The following is a 21,629-nucleotide window of genomic DNA, read 5'->3' as shown; positions in this document are numbered from 1 at the left end:
TTCAGCATCACGTGCCCCTGCAATGTCTATTGGGACATGTAGTCCTGCTGTGTGGGCAATTATTTGCTTTAAGTAAGTTCAGTGCGCTTCTGTTATTTGCAGCATTCCATGTCCTTGAGTAGGTATCAGGTCCTCATCACGAGCCAATTAATTGCATATGGAGCGTTGCGCTGATTGGAGCTGGCTCGTGATGAGGACCTGATACCTACTCAAGGACATGGAATGCTGCAAATAACAGAAGCGCACTGAACTTACTTAAAGCAAATAATTGCCCACACAGCAGGACTACATGTCGGAATAGACATTGCAGGGGCACGTGATGCTCAATGCTCCTGCGTGGTCATGTGGATAATAAATACCTGTGAAACACCTATGTGAGCCTCAGTGGTGTTTCTGAAAGCTGCCCAGGAAGAAGGGGCCGCTGAGCCCCGAAACGCGTTGGCAAAGAAAAATTATTTCAGGGAATCGAATGCGAGCGGCACTTTAAACCGGAAGGTGGGGGCGATGCTGTGTGCTCTCCTAATGCTTTGGAATCGTTAGAGGGATCATATATATATATATATATATATATATATATATGTGTGTGTATATATATATATATATATATATATATATATATATATATATATATATATATATATATATATACACACACACACACATATACACACATATATACATACATACATATACATACATATCTATCTATCCATCTCCTCCCCCAGCCGGGAAAGAAGAAACAGCACTCGCGAGGTGTTTTTCGTCAGTTACTTCCTTTATTCAAGCGCACCTCACAGACGCGTTACATATATATATAGATATATATAGATATAGATAGATAGATAGATATATACACTCACCAAATGCCCTTGAGCTCGGAGAGGGCACACGCAGCAGTCCCTACCATCCGGTCTGCACCTCGAGGCTGCTTGCAGTTTTTTGGATCCATTTCACTGTTCCATTTGCCGACGCGTTTCGAGGCAGAACGCCTCTTCTTCATGGGCTACTGCACAGGGACAATGACGGCTCACCAGTGTTGTCTTGGTTTTAATCTTAATTTTATTGAGAACACCGCCCACAGTGGGCGTGGCACACAAGAGAATGCCTGATGGCATGCTGGTACTTGTGGTTCCGATGGTGACCATTTCTTAAAAACCTATAGTAGGCTCATTGTTTCTGTGTCCTTTTTGAGCATTGTTCAACCTATAGTAGGTAGGATCAAGAAGCTGCAAGCTGTTTGAGCCCTGGGACTGCACGCTTGTGGAACTAAGACAGTTTACATTCCAAGCCTTTCTAAGCCACATACCATCCGGTCTGCACCTCGACCTTCGGAAATGGTGCTCCTCTCCCACGACAAGGACTGCCGTGCTATTAATGTTCTCACCAAATGCCCTTGAGCTCGGAGAGGGCACACGCAGCAGTCCCTACCATCCGGTCTGCACCTCGAGGCTGCTTGCAGTTTTTTGGATCCATTTCACTGTTCCATTTGCCGACGCGTTTCGAGGCAGAACGCCTCTTCTTCATGGGCTACTGCACAGGGACAATGACGGCTCACTAGTGTTGTCTTGGTTTTAATCTTTATTTTACGCTCAAGGGCATTTGGTGAGAATATATATATATATATATATATATATATGTATATATATATATATATATCAAGCACTTGGCTCCTTTTCCCCTCGGTAGGCGCTGCTAACGCTAGGTCGCGTTACCCCTGCGGATGAGCCAGCCGTTTGTAATTTGCAACAGATTCCCCGATGCCGGGGAGGATGGGGTCGCAGAACACAACGGAGTAAGTCAATCGCCAGTTTTCAATTCTTGATCTTTTATTTTAATCCATATGGGGGTTCAAAACAAAACAAAACAACCGACGCGTTTCGGCAGCGTCCGCTGCCTTGGTCACGGTCAGTTTTGTGTGTACAACTCACATGTTTTTACATTTTGAGATCACTTAAACACGCCCCTTGAAGGTAGGACCAGTTCCAAATCGGAATTCTGGGATTTGTAGTTTTCCCCAAAACAGTTCCCTCAATTGGATTTTCAGACATTTAAGCATTCAAACCAGTTATTGGTCTATGTCAATACATTTCATAAATTGTTTAATTTAAATGAATTGTTAATCAACTCCATCAGTTATGGCAATTACAGTTGTGTGTCCCTCACAGGCGCTTTACACATTTCTATCAATTTGTGGTGCTTGTGGGCATTTGGGTGTGGTGAAACAAAAACGGCCCTCAAGTGGGCCCTGTTATGAGGCGGGTCTTAGTTATAAATTAAACATTTGATATTGCCCTTCGGTGGGCTACTATTGTTTTGTAAATCAGTTGGCTATGTGAGTTGTGCTTGCAAGGTGAGAAAAGGGTGTGTTGGTTGAAAATTATATATTGTGCTGTGTGGGGAAACATGGTGATTAAAATTAAGATATGGTCAGCAGGATTTTAAAGGGTAGTACAGTTAGTTTTTACAGATGCGTGTACATTTCTTCCGATTGATTGAGGCCAAAGGGGGTCATAGTTCTAAAGTTCAAAATGTGTCTGGACTCCTTCTGTCTTAATAGTCTTTCGTTATGGCCTCCCCTTGCTGATAAGTTCATGGTTTCAATGCCCCAGAAGCGCAGTTTCTTCCAGTCCCCATCATGCTCTGACTCCATATGTTTGGCAACAGCGTTGCTCCTGTCTTTATGAACCGTAGCTCGGACATGCTCCAGTATGCGTTTTTTCAATTCGCAAATTGTGCTTCCTATATACCTTTGCCCACATGGACATTCAATCATGTATATAGTGTATTGGCCTCAATCAATCGGAAGAAATGTACACGCATCTGTAAAAACTAACTGTACTATCCTTTAAAATCCTGCTGACCATATCTTAATTTTAATCACCATGTTTCCCCACACAGCACAATATATAATTTTCAACCAACACACCCTTTTCTCACCTTGCAAGCACAACTCACATAGCCAACTGATTTACAAAACAATAGTAGCCCACCGAAGGGCAATATCAAATGTTTAATTTATAACTAAGACCCGCCTCATAACAGGGCCCACTTGAGGGCCGTTTTTGTTTCACCACACCCAAATGCCCACAAGCACCACAAATTGATAGAAATGTGTAAAGCGCCTGTGAGGGACACACAACTGTAATTGCCATAACTGATGGAGTTGATTAACAATTCATTTAAATTAAACAATTTATGAAATGTATTGACATAGACCAATAACTGGTTTGAATGCTTAAATGTCTGAAAATCCAATTGAGGGAACTGTTTTGGGGAAAACTACAAATCCCAGAATTCCGATTTGGAACTGGTCCTACCTTCAAGGGGCGTGTTTAAGTGATCTCGAAATGTAAAAACATGTGAGTTGTACACACAAAACTGACCGTGACCAAGGCAGCGGACGCTGCCGAAACGCGTCGGTTGTTTTGTTTTGAACCCCCATATGGATTAAAATAAAAGATCAAGAATTGAAAACTGGCGATTGACTTACTCCGTTGTGTTCTGCGACCCCATCCTCCCCGGCATCGGGGAATCTGTTGCAAATATATATATATATATATATATATATATATATATATATATATATATATATAAAATCAGGGGCACCCGCCCGAAACGCGTCAGTTTTTTGCTTCTGCTTAGTTTTGCTCATTAAAATTCCAACTGCCTCATATCGGAGTCGTTGAGTCGTCTGTTCTGACCTGGGGCCACAGTTTGGCTTTTGTTTTGAGCATATATATATATATATATATATATATATATATATTATATTATATATATATATTATATTATATATATACACACACTCAAAAAGCACCAATGCGCCGCACTCCCAGGCGGGTGCTTCCGTTGCGAGGGTGCACTCGCAAATCCAATACTGCTCCACCTCCCAGTAGCGTAATCTCCCGCAGGAAGAAGGAAGCACTCTCGGAGGTACGTGTATCCAAATTTTTATTTTTCCCCAGCAAACTTTATATATATATATATATATATATATATATATATATATATATATATATATATATATATATATATATATATATATTTACTTGCCTTCGGTAACGCTTTTTCTGGTGGATGCAGTATCTGCCTGTGGATTCCTCACCTTGTGAATATCCCCCTACGTCAGCAACTTTCGGAAAATTCTTTTGTAGCACGCCGGCGTGGACGACGTCATAGGAGCACGGCATCGCGCGCGACTCCGACTGACGTCACTGACTCCTTATTAGGACTACGTCGGCATGATGACATCAGTTCCGCCCTTTTTTTCGTGCCTTCAAGGCACCCGACGTACCAATGACAGTAGTTCTATACTTATACAGTGTACACAGTACATAATATCCAAAATAACACACATAGTGTGTAGACAATGTATTTAAAACAAAAAAAAAAAAAAACTTGTTCAACTGGTAACTGATGTAATTTTGTAACTTTGTGGTACCCTATGTAAAGCGCTTTGATTCCTCCGGGTCTAGCCAGCGCTATTTAAAACACAAATAAATAAATAAATAAATTCTCTCCCAACATCCTTCTGGAGGGATTGCTAATCCCATGAGTTTCCATTTTCGCTTTTTATAGGCCCCCTTTCATTTCTTGCCTTCTCTTTTTTGTTTCTTCTTTTGTTCCTCAGATTGTCTTGCCACTCCACATGCAGTTTTACCAAGCAGCTGGCTTGCTGCTCAAATGTGTTTCGCAGCTACTTTATGCACAATACCCTTCAAAGATGGCTGCCCAGTGCAGCATTTTCCGAGTGACCATCTTGGAATAGTTTGTACATAGTGAGTCCGTGTTTACGCGTTAGAATGGACCGATGGATGAATGCAATAATGTGTGCCAAGGTGCATTATGAAGACTTATTGGGTGCCTAAACTCACCTGTGACTGAATAGGCGCTTTCAGTTGTAAGTCGAACCTGTCAGCTTTGCTAGTGCTTTTTTAATTTGCAATGGATACTTATCTCAACCACTGGTAATGTTTCCAATCCCCTTTACTATTTTGTTTGTTTTGTTTTTCTTTGGTATAATAGGAGTTCTTGCAATGGAAGCTTTACACCGACAAGTTTTGCCATTTTTGTTAAGACGAATGAAAGAGGATGTATTGCAAGATCTTCCTCCTAAAATAATTCAAGATTATTACTGCACACTGAGTCCTTTGCAGGTATGTTCAATAGTAGCACTAATTGTTTTTACTACTTTTTAATGTAAAATGGAAGTATTAAATTGGTAACACATTGTGATTAATCTTAGGACAGGCTTAACAAATTCGAATTTATAGATTTATAGATGCGGTCTACCTCATTCTTTTCCTTCCTGCCCCAGTCTAGATACAAAATATGCTGCTAATTGTGACCCATGGTGCCCATTGGTACGTCTGAGAGGAGTAACAAACTTTCAAACCTGAAAGCTTATGTTTGTGTTTCACTGGTAAGAAACATGCAATTATGTTGTATGCCAAATATACTTCAACATTAGAAAATACCCCATACTCTTCAGTACCTACAAACCTAAAAACCCAATCCTAACCTGACCATGGCCATAGACAAAGCTTGTTGAGCCCCCTCCACAGGTGCTAGATTGGATCCAGAAGCTTTTCTGCAATAGGTCCCCGTCCTGTCGGCAGGGCCATCGGACTCCGTGGCATGCAGATGTGATGAAACATATTGCAGCCCCGACATTAGTTCTCTTTTTTTCTGCATCATTTGTGTGCTTGGTGCTCTGCTCCAATCTTTTGTGTTTTTATTGATTCTTTCCCCAAATTTTTATTTTATTTTATGGTATGCAGAGATCTTTTTTCCTTCAAACCACAGTGTTTAAGCTGTGCCATGCCCATATGAAACTGTCCGCCACAGACCCACGCAACATACATCTTGTGTGTTGGGTCTCTGTTCTCTGATGCATTCAGATGTTCTCTTGGAGCATTGTAGTGTAGTTCCTATATTCCCAATAGGCTCTGCGCATTGGAATAATATATCCTATAGATTTGACGTAGGACTGAGGTCAACTAGGTCTCTATCGAATATACTAAACTTAATTGTGTGTGCGCCAGCTAACTCAGAATTCACTAGAAACTTTCTCGAATTCACAAGAAGAGATTAGTTTCTGACAACCGCATAAACATGACAACTTTGTTGCCCAAGAATAAGAATATATCTCTGTCGCGTAAACAATAGGTAAGTATTTCACTCAGTCAATCGTGCATGCTTCGTTTCTACAGAGTTGCAGAGAACTAGACTGGCGTTTTCAATAAAAGGTTTATTGAACAGTCTTCTTTCTCATGCAAGAGAAGTGATCTGCTACAATCGTTATGCAGACTGCAAAGTAGAATGCGTACAGCTAGAATCGTATTATAAAATAATACTGTAAGAGCATTGTATGGTTTCTAAGCCATATAAAAATACATACATAAATACACAGGCTAAAATACTCAACTGGTATTTCTAAAAAATGCCTACCCCAATGTACCTAACCTAAGACTAGTACGAGGGAAGAAGTAAGTATTGTGTAGCATAGGATTAGTTTTCATTTTGCCAAGAATCTACCAAAGGTTTCTCTATGTTCTGATCAGCTCCATACCTTGGTTTAGAATGAAGGTGGTCTGGTATCTCTGTCTTGGGACTCGATTTCCTAACATCTCGCAAGGGGAGCCGGAAGCACTAGAGCTGTTTTCTCGGCAAGAGAAAGTCAGCTTCCTGATCAGTGCGTCAGCTGGAGAGTCTGCTTCCTTCGGCACTTGCTGTAGCGAGCTGCATCTGGCAAGTAGGCTGTCGATCTGCTCCGAACCACCGTAGTTGGTTATTGCAAGTGAAGGTATATTTATACCTTGAAGGTGTGTAGGAATGCCATAGTTTGACGTAAAGTCGGGCATATGAACGTCATGAATGAACCCCCGGGGAATAGTTGTTCATTGTAAAGTAACTGAGTTCTTGGAGAAATCAATATTCAAGCAAGGGGAAGTCCCTGACTGCTTGAGCTGGTTTTCCAAGAAATCGTTGTGACGTTTGCTACAGGTGGAAGTAGCCATGCCTGTATTTGGGTAGCATGGGCTATGCCTAAATAAGGGCTTGATTTCTATGCCTATATAAGGGCAATGTGAATTGTACCTATATAAGGGCATGAATCGGGCAAATTCTCTTGGAGCCTAAAACGCCACACAACAGCATGACGCCATGCTCTACATTGCCTAGCACAAGAGTGTGATGGCAATAGGAGGCACCTTAAAGCTCTAACCCTCTGTGGTTTCCAATTTGGACCAGATTCTGAGATTGGTGTAGATATCCCCTGATTTTCCCAGGCCGTCATCTATTCCAGGAGCAGATTGAGGCATTTGAGGCAATGCTGCAGTTATTCTGGATGGTTCTGGATCTTTCTGGCCTGACTTCAGACCCCATGGACCCGTAAAGCTTCCAGTTGAGTTTCATGTCTTCCGGTGGGCATTCTGCCAGTGCCAACTGATCCCATTCTGCATTAGCCGGTGACAAGCTGTGCTACAACACTTTTGCCTCATGTTTTGCTGGCAGTGCCCAACGCAGTTATGATGATGTTTCTAGAGGCACCATTTCTGGAATCTGCTCCAATTCCATTATCTGCTGTAGAGCAAACTTCTACCAGACTTCAGTCTGTTGCACTAAGAAATAACTAAAGTGTGTATTTTGCAAGTATTCCCATCTGAAGGTTCTGTCTGGCTGTGGAAGCCATCTTCAGTTGCATGTTGATGCAGTTCCACAGCTTAAATGCCCCCCAACGAAGATGGCGTGAGGACTACTTTTACTGCTCCCTCATTGTAATAATAATGGCCTCCACCTCAACAATGCCAGAAGTATGGACCCTTTCCCTGAAATTAAAACTGATTTGCTCTTACAACCCTCCACCCCCTCTACCCAACCCACACTTATGTAAGAGTGTGTGTCCTTTGCTGTAGTTTTGCTCCAGGCCCCTGAGGCTTTGGATTTATAGTTGCCCCCGGTGGAGATCAAAGTGAACTGACTAAGAAAAATCTTGCAAGCTTGGACATCAACTGCTGAACCCTTACTACCATTTACAAGGCCCTGACTAAAGCTCTAAAATCTACCTGGTACAAACTGATTTCTTCAACTGTGAGCCGCCACAATGCTCTGTGCCACACGCCTGCTCTTTTGCACTCCACTTTCCTAACACATCTGCCTCTGGGGTGTCTGCGTCATTGAGGCTTCGATGAGCAAGGAGAACCTTAATATTTTACCAACTGCTTCTCCTTTCAGGCAATCCAAAAAAGGCTAACACTATGCAAAGGAGTTTTTTCTTCTATTTGGCTCTGCATTCAATGAGCTCTACATGCTTCTTGGGCCATTATATTTAGCATTTTGCGACATGGCTAGCAAGATCTTGCCTGCTGGCTAAATTAAATAATTAAGGGGTGGAACTACTGACTAAAGTGATTTACTGTGCAGTGTTGCTAAAATGTAAGAGATTAGCATCATTTTAGGTCACCAAGCCGCGATCATGGTTTATAAAGGCTTACTTGAGTTGGAGCAGCGTACAGTTCTTGTTGCAATGAGTAAATGTGTTCATTTTATCAAGGTGTGCAGGCCATTTTGACATTTTATCCTCTATTTTTGCTAGCCAGTGTACAGAGTAGGGGAGTGGGTTGGTGAATTAAGATTTGTGTACGTCTCAAATGCTTTTACTGGAACTGAGGTGGAATTGGGGAGCTTTGCTAAGCTAATCCTACCAGGATCATGGTATTCATTTAAAAGAACTAGTGCTCACGGCATGTGTCGCTGTAGATACACATGCTGTGCAAACTCCTGCCATCTGATGTTGGGCTGATTTGTGTGCAAGTTGTTTTTCTTCTACGAAGTCTTCTTCAGTCACAATTTAGTTTGACTCCACCTCTTGCTTGCAATGCCATTGATCATCAACTCATTGTTAGATTTTTTTTTTCTGCCATCTGGTTCGGACTTGTGCTTCTGTTCTATGGTTCGACTCTGTTGCAGTAATTGTTTTTGATTCTCTTGTTCCCTATCTCACCGTCCGTATTCTTTACGATCAGACTTGCCCTTTTTTCTTGTATCGGGTCGACGTCTCCAGTTACCTCTCAGGACAGTGCACAGTTTTACTTTGGCCACCGGTGGGATCTCTCTCCTCTGGTGCGGTCTGCTCTCAGCATGTCTTGCCTGTGATGGAACGGATGCCCTTTCAATACTGTCCTCTGTGTCGTGTGAAGTACCCCATGGCCGATCTCCATCAGGTCTGCAATCTCTGCCTCTCATCCAAGCAGGACGAGGCCTCGTGTGACGAATGTTGGCCCTTGTGGTCGAAGAAGATCCTTCGCGGCCAGTCTTCTTGAGAAGGAGCGCAGAAGGTACCCAGGCGTCTTCGGCACCTGGAGCCTCGAAGGGGAACATCCTCCAGAGCCTTTGGCGGCTGATGAAGCTTTCACGCCTGAAGAGAGTTCCTACATTTCGAAATTGAAGACCTCCCGCCGGCTCAACAAGTCGCGAGTACTGTTCCCTCTCCACCTGGACACCGCTGTGAGCTTTTACCCCACAAAGGGCATCCAGCGCACTACACCCACAAAAGCAGGCTTTTCATCCTCTACTGCTTTTGGGCCATGGTTGTCACTGACCCTCAACTTTGGACCCTATGCCCAGCATCGGCTCGGCACCAAAGAAAATCTTAAAGCTGAAGCCCTTGGCGCTGCCTACTCCCAGCTCGTCACTGACTCGAGCGTCAGATCCAAAACCCTCTGCCTCGAAGCATAAATCTGTGTTGAAACAAGAGCAGCTTGATGTCCGACAAAAACAGATTGTGATCCGCATACTAACTCAGCCTCTGATGCCGGATCCTCAGCTTTCCAAGAGACAGTTCCGTTTTGAAGAAGCTCTGGAGCCCCCTCCTCTTCCAAAGCAGTGAAAAAAGGAAGATAAGCCACCAGTCCTCTTCTGGGCAGTAGACTGCCTCAGCCTTCTTACACTCCACCCTGACCCCCACCATCACCTACCCTTCACCTTCTTTTCGTAACCCACTATCCTATACTCCACATGGTTTACTACATTCTGACATGGACACGCTGGAGGGAGGAGTGGACTTATGACGTACCCCCACAGCGAGACCTCTGGGACTCATATGATGTAGATGTGGCTGCTGATAATGATCTCAACCTCTACTTTGCCCAACCTTCTATGTCACATGATCCCTCCTTGTACCATGAGGTTCTATGTGGGGCTGCTGCTTATCACAACGTGGTGATGCATAAAGAGCCAGTCGAGGAAGACTTCCTCTTTGAGACTTTCTTCTAACTACTTCTCCATGCCCTATCTGCCTATGCTGAAGGGTATGCTTATGTCGGCCCCTGATATTTAAAAGGAGCCAGTCAAAACCTGAGTCATACCCCAGGGGTTGATAAAAATACGACTCCCCTTCTGACCCTATTTGTATTAGAAGCCAGCTTCCACCAAATTCCCTACTGGTTAAAATACCTTGTAATCAGGGGAATGCACAGGGCACAAGCGATGGTCCTTTACCGAACAATGAGAGTAAAAGGATAGACGCGACTGGTAAACAAGTCACGGCACAGTCTGCCAACCACTGATTCATTGCCAGTTCCTTTGGTTTACTCTAGATATGACCGGGCTTTCAACACCTCCCAGAGGAGCTCCATAAATGGGGAGGGAGTTGGTCACAGAGGGCAAACTTATTTCTAACAGCCATCAGGTGTGCCCTAGATGCTGCTGACACTGCAGCTCAGTTGTGGCTGCCTCGTGTCTCTGGTTTCAAGCTAGACATTCAACAACATCTCCTCAACCTGGCCTTCGATGGTGAACATCTCTTTGGGTCTCAGGTTGGTGAAATGCTGAAGAAAATTACAAAAAGATACAGAAATATCAATAGCCGTGGGGTTTATAGATGCCTTCCTTACAGGAGTCATTTCACTACTCCGCATATCTCGGAGGCTTCAAGACCTTCTCCACTGAAGCTTCTGCGTCTTTCCAGTGCCATCCTGCCCAACCAACTTCCACCAGGGGCTACTTCAGGGGTGCCTATCCTGGAAATAGCGCCCAAAGTAGATGCAAAGGTAGCTCCCCCAAGGGAGCCATCCCATCCAAACAATGACTTGCCACTCCCCACCCCTGATCATGCCACACCTGTCTGGAGAAAACTGCAGATGTTCTTCCCTGCTTGGCAACACGTCACTTCAGACCAGCGGGTTTTAGACACCATCCAACATGTTTACTGCCTAGAGCTCTCCTCGACACCACCCAACATACCACCCCACAGATATGTCCTCTCCCCAGAACACTTTTTGCTTCAGGAAGTGGTCCTCCTCAAGGGGTCCATGGAGCTTGTACCACAACACCTACAGGGCTCACAGGTGTATTTCCCTCTACTTCTTTGTTCCCTAAAAGGACTGGTCACTCGGGCCCATTTTGGACCCCAAACCCCTAAATGAGTAGGTTCTATCAGAACACTGCCACGTGGTCATCCTTCAAGGTGTCATACCACTGTTGCACTGCACCTCAAAAATGCCTACTTCCACATTCCAATTCTTCCGGCACATCAGCGCTAGCTCCAGTTTGTGGGAAGTGGTCAGTATTACCAGTTCGAAGTGTTGTCCTTCGAGGTCACCACCGAATGCTTATTTTTTACAAAATGCCTTGCATTAGTAGCAGCGCACCTGCAAAGACAGGGCCACCATATATTCCCCTACCTGGAAGATTGGCTGATAAAGAGCGAAGCGTAACTCCACTGTAGTGCTATGCACACACAAACCACTATAGACCTACTGCAAAAAGTGAGCTTTGCCATCAATGCTGTAAAGTCCCATCTCCAGCCCTTTCAAATTCATACCTATCTGATCGTCATCTAGCTGCAGATTCCTTATCTTAGAATTCTCCCTAGGAGCCAGACTGGATCCAGAATTTTTTTCCAGCAGAACCTCTGTGCGTCGGTTGAGGGTGGTCGTGCGACTCTGTAGTGGCATCGTCCACCAGAAGTGATGTTGATGGAGTCCATATAAGCCCTTCCACTGACGCTCTATTGTCCGGTTCTTCTTTCCCGTGCTACAAAGTGGATCCGGAGAAGCGGTTCCTCTGGCCGTTTTTGGCCTGCAGCGTTATTTTGTCTGAAACCGTGCACCATTTTTCTATGCCTTCTAGTTTTAAACCTTGTGGGTCTTGTGCTTGACAGATGTCAGCCACAGACCTTCAGTATGTCTGTATGTGGTGCTTGGGCAAGCACCACAACTCTGAGGAGTGCAACGCCTGTCAACAAATTAAGCCAAAGGAGCTACGGGGCAACGGATGAAGCTTCTACCAGCGCGGTTGTCAAAATCCTCGGAATCTTGCTAATCGTGGTCCATTCACAGAGCTGTTTCCATAGACGTCGCTTGCTTTCGACGGTAAGTCGAATCACAAATGGTCAAAGTTGCTGCATGCCCCAGCTCTGCATCTCACAACGTGTTTTCCAACGGCTCCTCACACCCTCAACCTGAGGACCCAGTGCAAGAGTCCCTCCCGTGCCTTTTCTGGAGCTGTGGCGACTTTAACCCAAATGAGAGATTATTGTGCTCTCCACACCATCTTTGGGTCTTCACCTTCTCTTGGAGCGCCTTCGGGCCCTAAGGAGGTGACAGGTGCTTTGACTGTGCCCACACCGGCGGATTCACCCTCAGCTGCAGTTAGGCTCTTATACACATTGATTCCTGTGCACAGCCCTTGAGTTCACAGCTGCGACGCAAATCGATTCTGACTCTGCACCTGGTATGCCCTTTAGGACTCGCTCCTGCGACTTCAGCCTCCCCTCATTCTGTCCACTGGGTCATCAGCGCTGTCAGAGGCCCATCCACTGTCTTCTCCCAACGTCGGTACGGCGTCGATCGATATCGGGTGCAGAGCCAAAGCAACATAGTTATGTAGAACAAGTTTTGGAAGAAAATGAGGAAAGGGTTGGCATTTTATAGCCAATGCCTGCGGATCCTTCTATGGTGGTTAGTTGGAGTACTGATTTAGGTGAAGCAAGCGCGTTTGTCTTTCCCTGCTTCTGGCCTTCTTTCTCTTCCTGGCCTGGCCATGAAGGACAGCGCTTCATTGGCAGACATGTTGGAAAGGGTGGCAATAGTTTTAGATTTGTCTCTTCCTTTGCTGGAAAAGTCTACGGACCCCCTCATTGGAGTTCTTCATGATGCATAATGTTTTGTTAGAGTCCTGGTCTAAGCCGGATACTGGTGCTCCTTTGGACAGTTCTATTGCCCACAAGCACTGCCATGCCCCCACTTACCCAGAATGTCTCTTCTGCCACCTGACACACTGCAGTTTTGTGATGCAGGACACTGTGGATTCTCATCATTTGAATTGTCTGTCTCATAATCCGCTTGATAGAGGTTTCCGGAGACCTGTCTCTTGTGGAAAGCATATGTTCGAGGCATGTGGGCTGCTGAATTCATGTCTTAGCATAGATCGCCGCCTAGTGTTGGGTCCGGATGATTGCACGTTGTTGTCTTGGAAGAGTCTTCGAAGTATCACAAGATAGGTGACTCCTCCCCTGGACTACAGTGCGCATGGGCATCCTCTCCATCCTCAGATTGTTTTTTTCTGCCATTGGGTTCGGATGTTATTCCTCTACTCCAACTTCGGAACCGAAACTAAACAACTTTCCAAGGCCAAAAGGCCTTCTACCTCGACGGTATTGTTCTCGTTCGGTACTCCTTGACTCGATCAAACTTTCCATCTCGATCTGGTCGTCGACACGGGCCGTTGGGCTTTTTCGACGCCACGTGGGCCTGCTGTCGATGGAAAGGAGCATGGTTAAAAGGTGCCCACAATGCCACTCCAAATTCCCACATACTGACAAACATACAGTATGCAACAAGTGCTTATCCCCAGAGCACAACAAGGAAAATTGTCCAGCCTGTGCTCAATTCCGCTCGAAGAAGACTATCCGGAATCGGCGGGCTGCTAGGCAAGAGATGCAGCGGCAGCCACCGGAACCGGAGAACATCTTCGATGATGAACACGACCTCCCAGAAGCGGCGAACTCTGATCTAGAAATCGTCACCGTTCAGGACCAGTAGCATTTCGATGACCAGATCACACCGGGGCAAAAAGTGAGTACACAGCCCCCAACCCCGCTTATACCGAAAGACAAGGCTTCGGTTGAAGCATCGCCTAAAGGCCTTAGCCGAGATCGACAAACTCCTTCAGAGACCCCGCCTTCCGGCTCGGCTCCGAAGCCCAAACCCAGGCCTTCCGATTGCCCAGGAACGAGCAACACTCTTCCCAAAAAGGTTGTCGAACCGAAGAAGGTTGTTGTCGAACCGAAAAAGGTTGTCGAACCGAAAAAGGTTGTCGAACCGAAAAAGGTTGTCGAGCCGAAACCTGTCGAGCCTAAGAAGAGCCTCGAACCAAAGAGGGTCGTCGATCCAAAAAGAACACTCGACCCGAAGAAGGCCGTAGAGCCTAAAGAGTGTCGATCCCCAAAAACAAGATCACACTAAAAAGCCTGTTGAACTGAAAAAAGGCGTCGACTCGACCAAGAACAGCGAGCCGAAAAAGGTCGTCGAGCACAAACACGCCCAAACACCCAAACGTATCGAACCGAAGTCTCCGGTCGACCCGAAAAAGGTAGTCGAACCAAAGAAGGTCGCCGAACCAAAAAAGACAGTAAAGCCAACAAAAGACGTTGACGGAAACAGTCGTTGAACCGAAAAAGGTTGCCGACCCGAAACCAGCTGCAGTCGAGCCGAAAACAGCTCCACAGCCAAAGGCCCTCGAGCCAAAGACTCACAAACAAGTGACTAAGCCAAAAACATCGTCGCCAAAGCCACGGACAGTTGAGGAAGAACTCTTCCATCCTGATCCAGTGAGTGAGGAACAACCTAAACTGTATATAGACCCTGAAACAGGACACGTTACAGTTTACCACCGGAAAAAGAGACCATTGGACACGGACACTCCTGCCCCTGTTCCTCCAAAGAGAAAAGACTTCGGAACATCTCCCTCAAGGCCTTTTACTCCTCCTCCTTCCTTTCCTAACATGCCCTTTGTGCCTTACTCTCCTACACATTCAGACTATGGTGAGGGAGACAACATGGGGGAAGATCCTCAGGATAATTTTGGAGAACCAGAGGATCATGATGCACAGGATGACACATGGGATGACCAGAATGATCCATATGAACCACAACCCATCCCTGACACCTCCCCATACCCTACAAAGCCGTCGCCTACTGACAACACTATTGTTTTTAACCAATTACTAGATAGGGCAGCAAAATACCATGGTGTAGACATGCACACTGACCCTATAGAAGATTTTCTATTCGACACTTTTCATACTTCTGAAAAAAGTGTAAGGACACTTCCTATGTTAAAAGGGGTACTAAAACACGCGCCAGCCAGAGCGCGTGTACTCAATCCCAGAATTGAGAAGAAGTATAAATCACCCCCTACAGACCCTACTTATATTAAGTCCCAGTTGCCTTTAGACTCACTAGTTGTAGCAAACGCTTGAAAGAGCTAATTCACAAACCGGAGATGTTCACTCTCCTGACAAAGAGTCTAAGATATTAGAAGCCTCAGGCAAAAGAGTAGCCTCACAGGCTGCAAATTCCTGGAGGATTGCAAACACACAGGCTCTATTAGCACGCTACAATAGAGCACATTACGACAAACTTGAAGGTTTACTGCAAAACCTGCCAGAACCTTTTAAAGCTAAAGCGAACAACCTCATACAGGAAGGCAAATTTATAACTAATGCTTCCATTAAATGTGCGCTTGACGCAGCTGATACATCAGCCAGGTCCATTAATACTAGCGTATTACTATGCAGGCATACGTGGCTACGCATCTCTGGTTTTAAGTCTATGGGCGCATTTCAGTTTCAACAACCAAGAAGTTCCTTTCGTCGCTCCTCCTTCAGAGGCTCAGGGAGAGGCAACACATCACAAACTTCCTCAACATTCAAAAGTAACATCCAGAGCTCCTTTAATAAAGGCTCAAACAGAGGGGGTTATAAAGGCAACAATAACAAAGGCATGGGACATGGCGGCAATAACACCAGAGGCTCCACCGCCTCCAAACAGTGACTTGATCACACTCCCTCCAGACCACTCAACACCGGTCAGAGGCAGAATACAACAATTCCTACCAGTCTGGAACGCCATTACCACAGACAGGTGGGTGAGACAAATTATCCAGTATGGTTACTGCCTGGAACTCACTTCTACTCCACCCAACATACCACCCAAACACCGTCCTACGTCCAAAGAACACATCATGCTGTTACAAGAGGTCACGTCCATGCTACAAAAGGGAGCCATAGAGCCAGTTCCCTTTCCCAAAAAAGATGGATCCCTCAGACCCGTACTAGACCTCAGACCTCTGAACCAATACATACTCTCAGAGCATTTCCATATGATTACTCTACAACAAGCACTCCCGTTACTCCAGCAAGGCGACTTCCTTGCTACATTAGACCTCAAAGATGCATATTTTCACATACCTATACATCCAGCTCACAGGAAATATCTCAGGTTCACAATAGAAGGTCAACATTATCAATTCAAAGTTTTCCCCTTCGGGGTAACTACAGCCCCAAGAGTTTTCACAAAATGTCTAGCAGTAGTAGCAGCACACCTCAGAAGACAACACATCCACGTGTTTCCATACCTAGACGATTGGCTCATAAAGGCCAACTTGTACGCACAGTGTGCAAGCCATACGTCTCAAACAATCCAGCTGCTGCACAGTCTGGGTTTTTACATAAATTACCTGAAATCACATCTACAACCCTCCCACATACAGCATTATCTGGGAGCTACAATAGATACCACAGTGGCAAAGGCATATCCAAATCCAGTCAGAATAGCCAACATGCAGACTCTCATCCAAAAGTTTCAGCCACAGCACTCTCTGCCAGCTCAAGTGTTCATGCAGCTCATAGGCATGATTGCCTCCTGCATATTCATTGTCCCTCATTCCCGACTTCAAATGCGTCCATTGCAAGAATGCCTAGCACGGCAGTGGAACCAAGCTCAAGGACAACTAAAAGACCTAGTGTTGGTAGACAGTCGCGCTTACAACTCTCTGCAGTGGTGGAACCCACAAAACCTTTCCAAAGAGCGACTGTTCCAAGAGCCGGTTCCACAAGTAGTATTAACAGCGGACGCATCACTGACAGGTTGGGGAGCCCACCTACTTCAATATACAGTCCAAGGGCTCTGGACAATCAAACAGAAGACACTGCATATCAACCACTTAGAGTTGCTAGCAGTATTTCTGGCACTGAAAGCATTCCAGAAATGCTTGTACAACAAGGCTGTGTTGATCCGGACCGACAACATGACAGCCATGTACTACATCCAGAAACAAGGAGGGACACACTCTCCACAGCTGTCTCACCTAGCACAGAGCATATGGAGGTGGGCAATTCCCAAAAACATTTTTCTCCTCGCAGAACACCTGCCAGGGAAAGACAATCAAATAGCACATCTGTTAAGCAGACACAGCCAACAGCTACAGGAATGGGAGATTCACCCTCAAGTTCTCCAACCATTCTTCCAAAAATGGGGGCATCCAGAGATAGATCTGTTTGCCACAAAAGAAAACTCAAAATGCCAGTACTTTGCCGCCAGGTTCCCACACCCGTTGTCACAAGGCAATGCGATATGGATGAACTGGTCAGGCAGATTTGCGTACGCTTTTCCACCAGCCCCACTGATTCCGCTGGTGGCACGCAAACTACGCCAACAGTCACTCACAATGATCCTGGTTGCCACCACATGGGCAAGACAGCCATGGTACACAACGCTCCTGGAACTTTCAGTAGTTCCCCATCAAAGACTGCGCCTCTCGCCACATCTATCTGAAAGAGACACGTTAGTATTAGATTCCTTACTTTAGAATATCCCCAGGCGTCAGACTGGATCCGGAAACTTTTGCGTAGCAGTACCCTTGCGCGTCGGTAGGCGTCGTCTGCGGCTCCGCGTCCGTCGTCGGCGTCGTGGGCGCCGTGATGACGTCGTCGGAGTACTTAGACGCTGCCTCCGCGTGCTGACGTCAGTTCTTTTTTCCGCGCCAGCAAGCGCAGATCTGGAAAAAGCAGTAACCCTAGTCAATTTTTGACTAACTTTTTTGATCACTTTTGATCATTTTTCGAAGTCTTTCGACTCCGATTGGTGCCGTAGGGATGCCCGGCTTTAAGCACTGCGAGGATTGCGACCGCCTGATGTCGGTGACGGATCCTCACCACTTGTGTTTAACGTGTCTAGGCGTCGATCACGACGACAAGGCCTGCTCCGACTGCCGGGCCCTCTCTTCGAAAGCCAGGCGGGAGCGGTCCCGCAGGCGACTCGAACTCCGGCAGTCGGTCCCGCGCCGCGAGAGGTCTCGGTCCCACGGGAGGTCGAGGGACAGGTCGCGGGCTCGGAGCCACCATAGCTCCAAGAGTAGGCCGCACTCCTCCGGGTCGAAGTCATCGTCAGGTAAGAGGCACAAGAAGTCCAAGAGGCGTCATCGCTCTGCGGACTTTCCCCGACGCTCGCGCGATGCGGCCGGGGGTTCGGGTGACACCGCCCACGCGGCTCCGTCGGAGTCCCGGGCGCCGCGTTCAGCTCCACACCCTCCGGTCCCTGGGCTCAACGCGACGCCGGAGGAGATCGAGCGCTTCCTCATGGCCATGAGGAAACTCTCTCCTCCGACGGGCTCCGCGGCGCCTTCGGGCCCAGCGGACCCGTCTGGGACCCCTAGCGGGTCGGGGGTTTCTGCCCCGACGCCGTCGGGTGCTTCGGCCCTGACGCCGTCGGGTGCTTCGGCCCCGGCGCCGCCGACGCCTTCGGGCCCGGCGCTGCGGGGTCCAGTTGCCCCGGCGCCGCCGGCGCCTTCGGGCCCGGCGCTGCGGGACGCCGCTAGACCTTCTTCGGGTTCTGGATCGTCGCCGGTGGACCTTACGACCTCCCCGGTGTCGGACCATCAGGTGTCGCCGTCCTCGGGCGGCGCCGGCGCCGATGCCCCCATCATTCCTGTTCCGACGTCGGGACGGCTCCGATGCGCGCCGCTCCAGACGTCGTTTGGGGAGTTTCACTTCTATGAACAGGCCCTATTAGTTGAGAACGCTGAGTTTCAGGAGATGGGTGATGAAGAGGATTGGGAGGGGTCTGAGGACCCTCTGACCAGAGAGTGTCAGTCTCATGAGGACTGGGCAGGAGACCTTGGGGAGGCCAGTGGCCTGGACACCTCTCCAGACACAGGTTTTGTCTCCCCTCCTACCGTGGCTTCGGAGGAGGGGGCTACCTACAGCGTGGTGTTGATGAGGGCTGCCAAGGCCTTGAGCTCCCCGTCGCGGCCGTGAGGACTAATCTCCTCACTGAGGTCCTTAAACCGCAGTCAAGCTCGGCCGAGCCTCTGCTGCCCTTTAATGAGGCCTTGACCGACGTTCTTCTGGGCACTTGGTCCAAGCCCGCTACGGGTTCGCCCGTAGATAGGAACGTGGCCAGACGCCACCGCCCCGCCCCGGGCGACCCATGTTTCCTGTCCACCCACCCTACCCTCGAGAGCCTGGTCATCCAGGCCTCTAATTCCCAGACCGCATTCCCGTTGGCGCCGCCGGACAGGGAATCCAAGAGGTACGAGCAGTACGGCAAAAAGATCTTCTCGTCCCTAAGTTTGGGACTGCGGACTTCCAATCCTTCTTGGGCCGCTACACCCACTCTCTGTGGGATACGGTCGCGGAAGTGCTGCCAGAGTGTCCGTTGGAGGTACGGGCCAAACTCGGCCAAGCCCTTGTGGAGGGCCGGAATGCAGCCAAATATTCCATACGGTGTGGGCTGGATACCACCGACTCACTGGGTAGAGCGATGGCAACGACGGTGGCGGTCAGACGCCACGCCTGGTTGAGGTCCGCCAACTTTTCGGCCGATGTCCAGAACACATTGATGGACATGCCGTTCGATGGCCGTCGCCTCTTTGGCGACAAGGCAGACCATGCGCTTGAGCGCTTTAAGGACTCCAGGACTATGGCCAAGTCCTTGGGCCTCTCGGCACAGCGCCAGCAATCGGCTGCCTTTCATTCCTTTCGTGGCCACGGAAGGGGTGTACCCACACGTGCTGCCAGCCACGCTCCGCAGGGTAATACCCAACGCGGTGGCGGCCATGGGAACCGCCGTCCCGGCTGTTGGGGACAACGGCGAGGTCAGTCCACACCTTCCCCCGCAGCATCCGCCTCAAAACCCTCCTGGTCTGTGCTTTCAGGCCCATGTGACGCCAGTGGGGGGCAGGGTTCGCCATCACCTCCTCCACTGGCGCACCGTCACTTCGGACAGGTGGATGCTGCAGATCGTCCGAAGGGGCTACTCCCTCACCTTCGAGGCGACTCCTCCAGCCATGCCACCGCAGAACCACCGTGTATCGGGGGATCATTTGCGACTTCTGCAGGAGGAAGTTACGGCCCTCTTGGCCAAGGGGGCCATCGAGCGCGTTCCTGGGCCAGAAGTAGGGTGTGGTTGCTACTCCCACTACTTTCTGGTACCCAAGAAGGGAAAAGGGGGCCTACGCCCTATCTTGGACCTACGGAACGTCAACGGCTTCCTCCGGAAGGAGAAGTTCAAGATGCTGAAACTGGCTCAGGTCCTAGCTGCCCTGGACCCAGGAGACTGGATGGTAGCGTTGGACTTGCAGGACGCTTATTTCCACATCCCCGTCCTGCCGGCCCACCGGCGCTACCTGCGGTTCATGGTTGGCCACGAGCACTTTCAGTATACCGTGCTCCCCTTCGGCCTTACCAGCGCCCCACGGGTGTTCACAAAGGTGATGGCGGTGGTCGCAGCTCATCTGCGCAGGTTAGGGGTTTCAGTCTTCCCCTACCTCGACGACTGGTTGTTGAAGGCGGGCTCGCCCCAGACAGTCGTCAGCCACCTCCAGACTACGGCAGATCTCCTGCATCGGCTGGGATTCTCAATCAATGTGCCGAAGTCACACCTGTGCCCCTCTCAGAAGCTCCTTTTCATCGGAGCGGTTCTCGACTCGTCGCAGTTTCGGGTTTATCCACCCGAGCAGCGGGTCCGGGATATTCAGGCTCTGATTCCCATCTTTCAGCCGTTATCCCGGGTCTCGGTCAGGTTGACGCTGCGGCTTCTGGGGCTGATGGCCTCCTGCATCCTGCTGGTGCATCACGCCAGGTGGCGGATGCGGGCTCTGCAGTGGGACCTGAAGTTTCAGTGGGCCCAACATCAGGGCAACCTATCCGACCACGTCCTGATCTCGGAGGGCACTGCGAGACAGCTGGAGTGGTGGCTCACGGACCGCGATTGGGTCAGCGGCAGATCCCTCTCCCTTCCCCAACCGGAGCACGTAGTTGTGACGGATGCGTCCCTCCAGGGCTGGGGTGGCCACATGGGAGAGGCGGAGATCAGAGGCCTCTGGTCTCCGGCGGAGGCCCGGCTCCACATCAACCTGTTGGAGTTACGGGCAATTCGTCTAGCACTGAAAGCATTCCTCCCCTCTGTCCGGGGGAGTGTTGTGCAGGTGTTCACGGACAACACCACAGCCATGTGGTACTGCAACAAACAGGGCGGAGTGGGGTCGTGGACCCTTTGCCAGGAGGCTCTGCGTCTCTGGCAATGGCTGGAACGCCAGGGCGTGACCCTGGTGGCTCAACACCT

The 21,629-nt window shown here is 48.3% G+C and overlaps 1 protein-coding gene across 2 annotated transcripts in view; it reads left to right on the top strand.

Annotated features, from left to right (window-relative positions):
• BTAF1 (B-TFIID TATA-box binding protein associated factor 1) overlaps positions 1 to 21,629 on the top strand; it is a 984,515-nt gene that overhangs the window by 842,693 nt on the left and 120,193 nt on the right. For both annotated transcript variants that reach the window (XM_078643429.1, XM_078643428.1), the window contains exon 32: positions 5,026 to 5,156. In XM_078643429.1, coding sequence (XP_078499555.1) covers positions 5,026 to 5,156 — 131 coding nt within the window. The remainder of the gene's footprint in view (positions 1 to 5,025; positions 5,157 to 21,629) is intronic.

Source organism: Lissotriton helveticus, chromosome 5_1, assembly GCF_964261635.1.
Source record: "Lissotriton helveticus chromosome 5_1, aLisHel1.1, whole genome shotgun sequence".
Lineage (NCBI taxonomy): Eukaryota > Metazoa > Chordata > Amphibia > Caudata > Salamandridae > Lissotriton > Lissotriton helveticus.
This window is presented reverse-complemented; position numbering and strand designations above follow the sequence as displayed.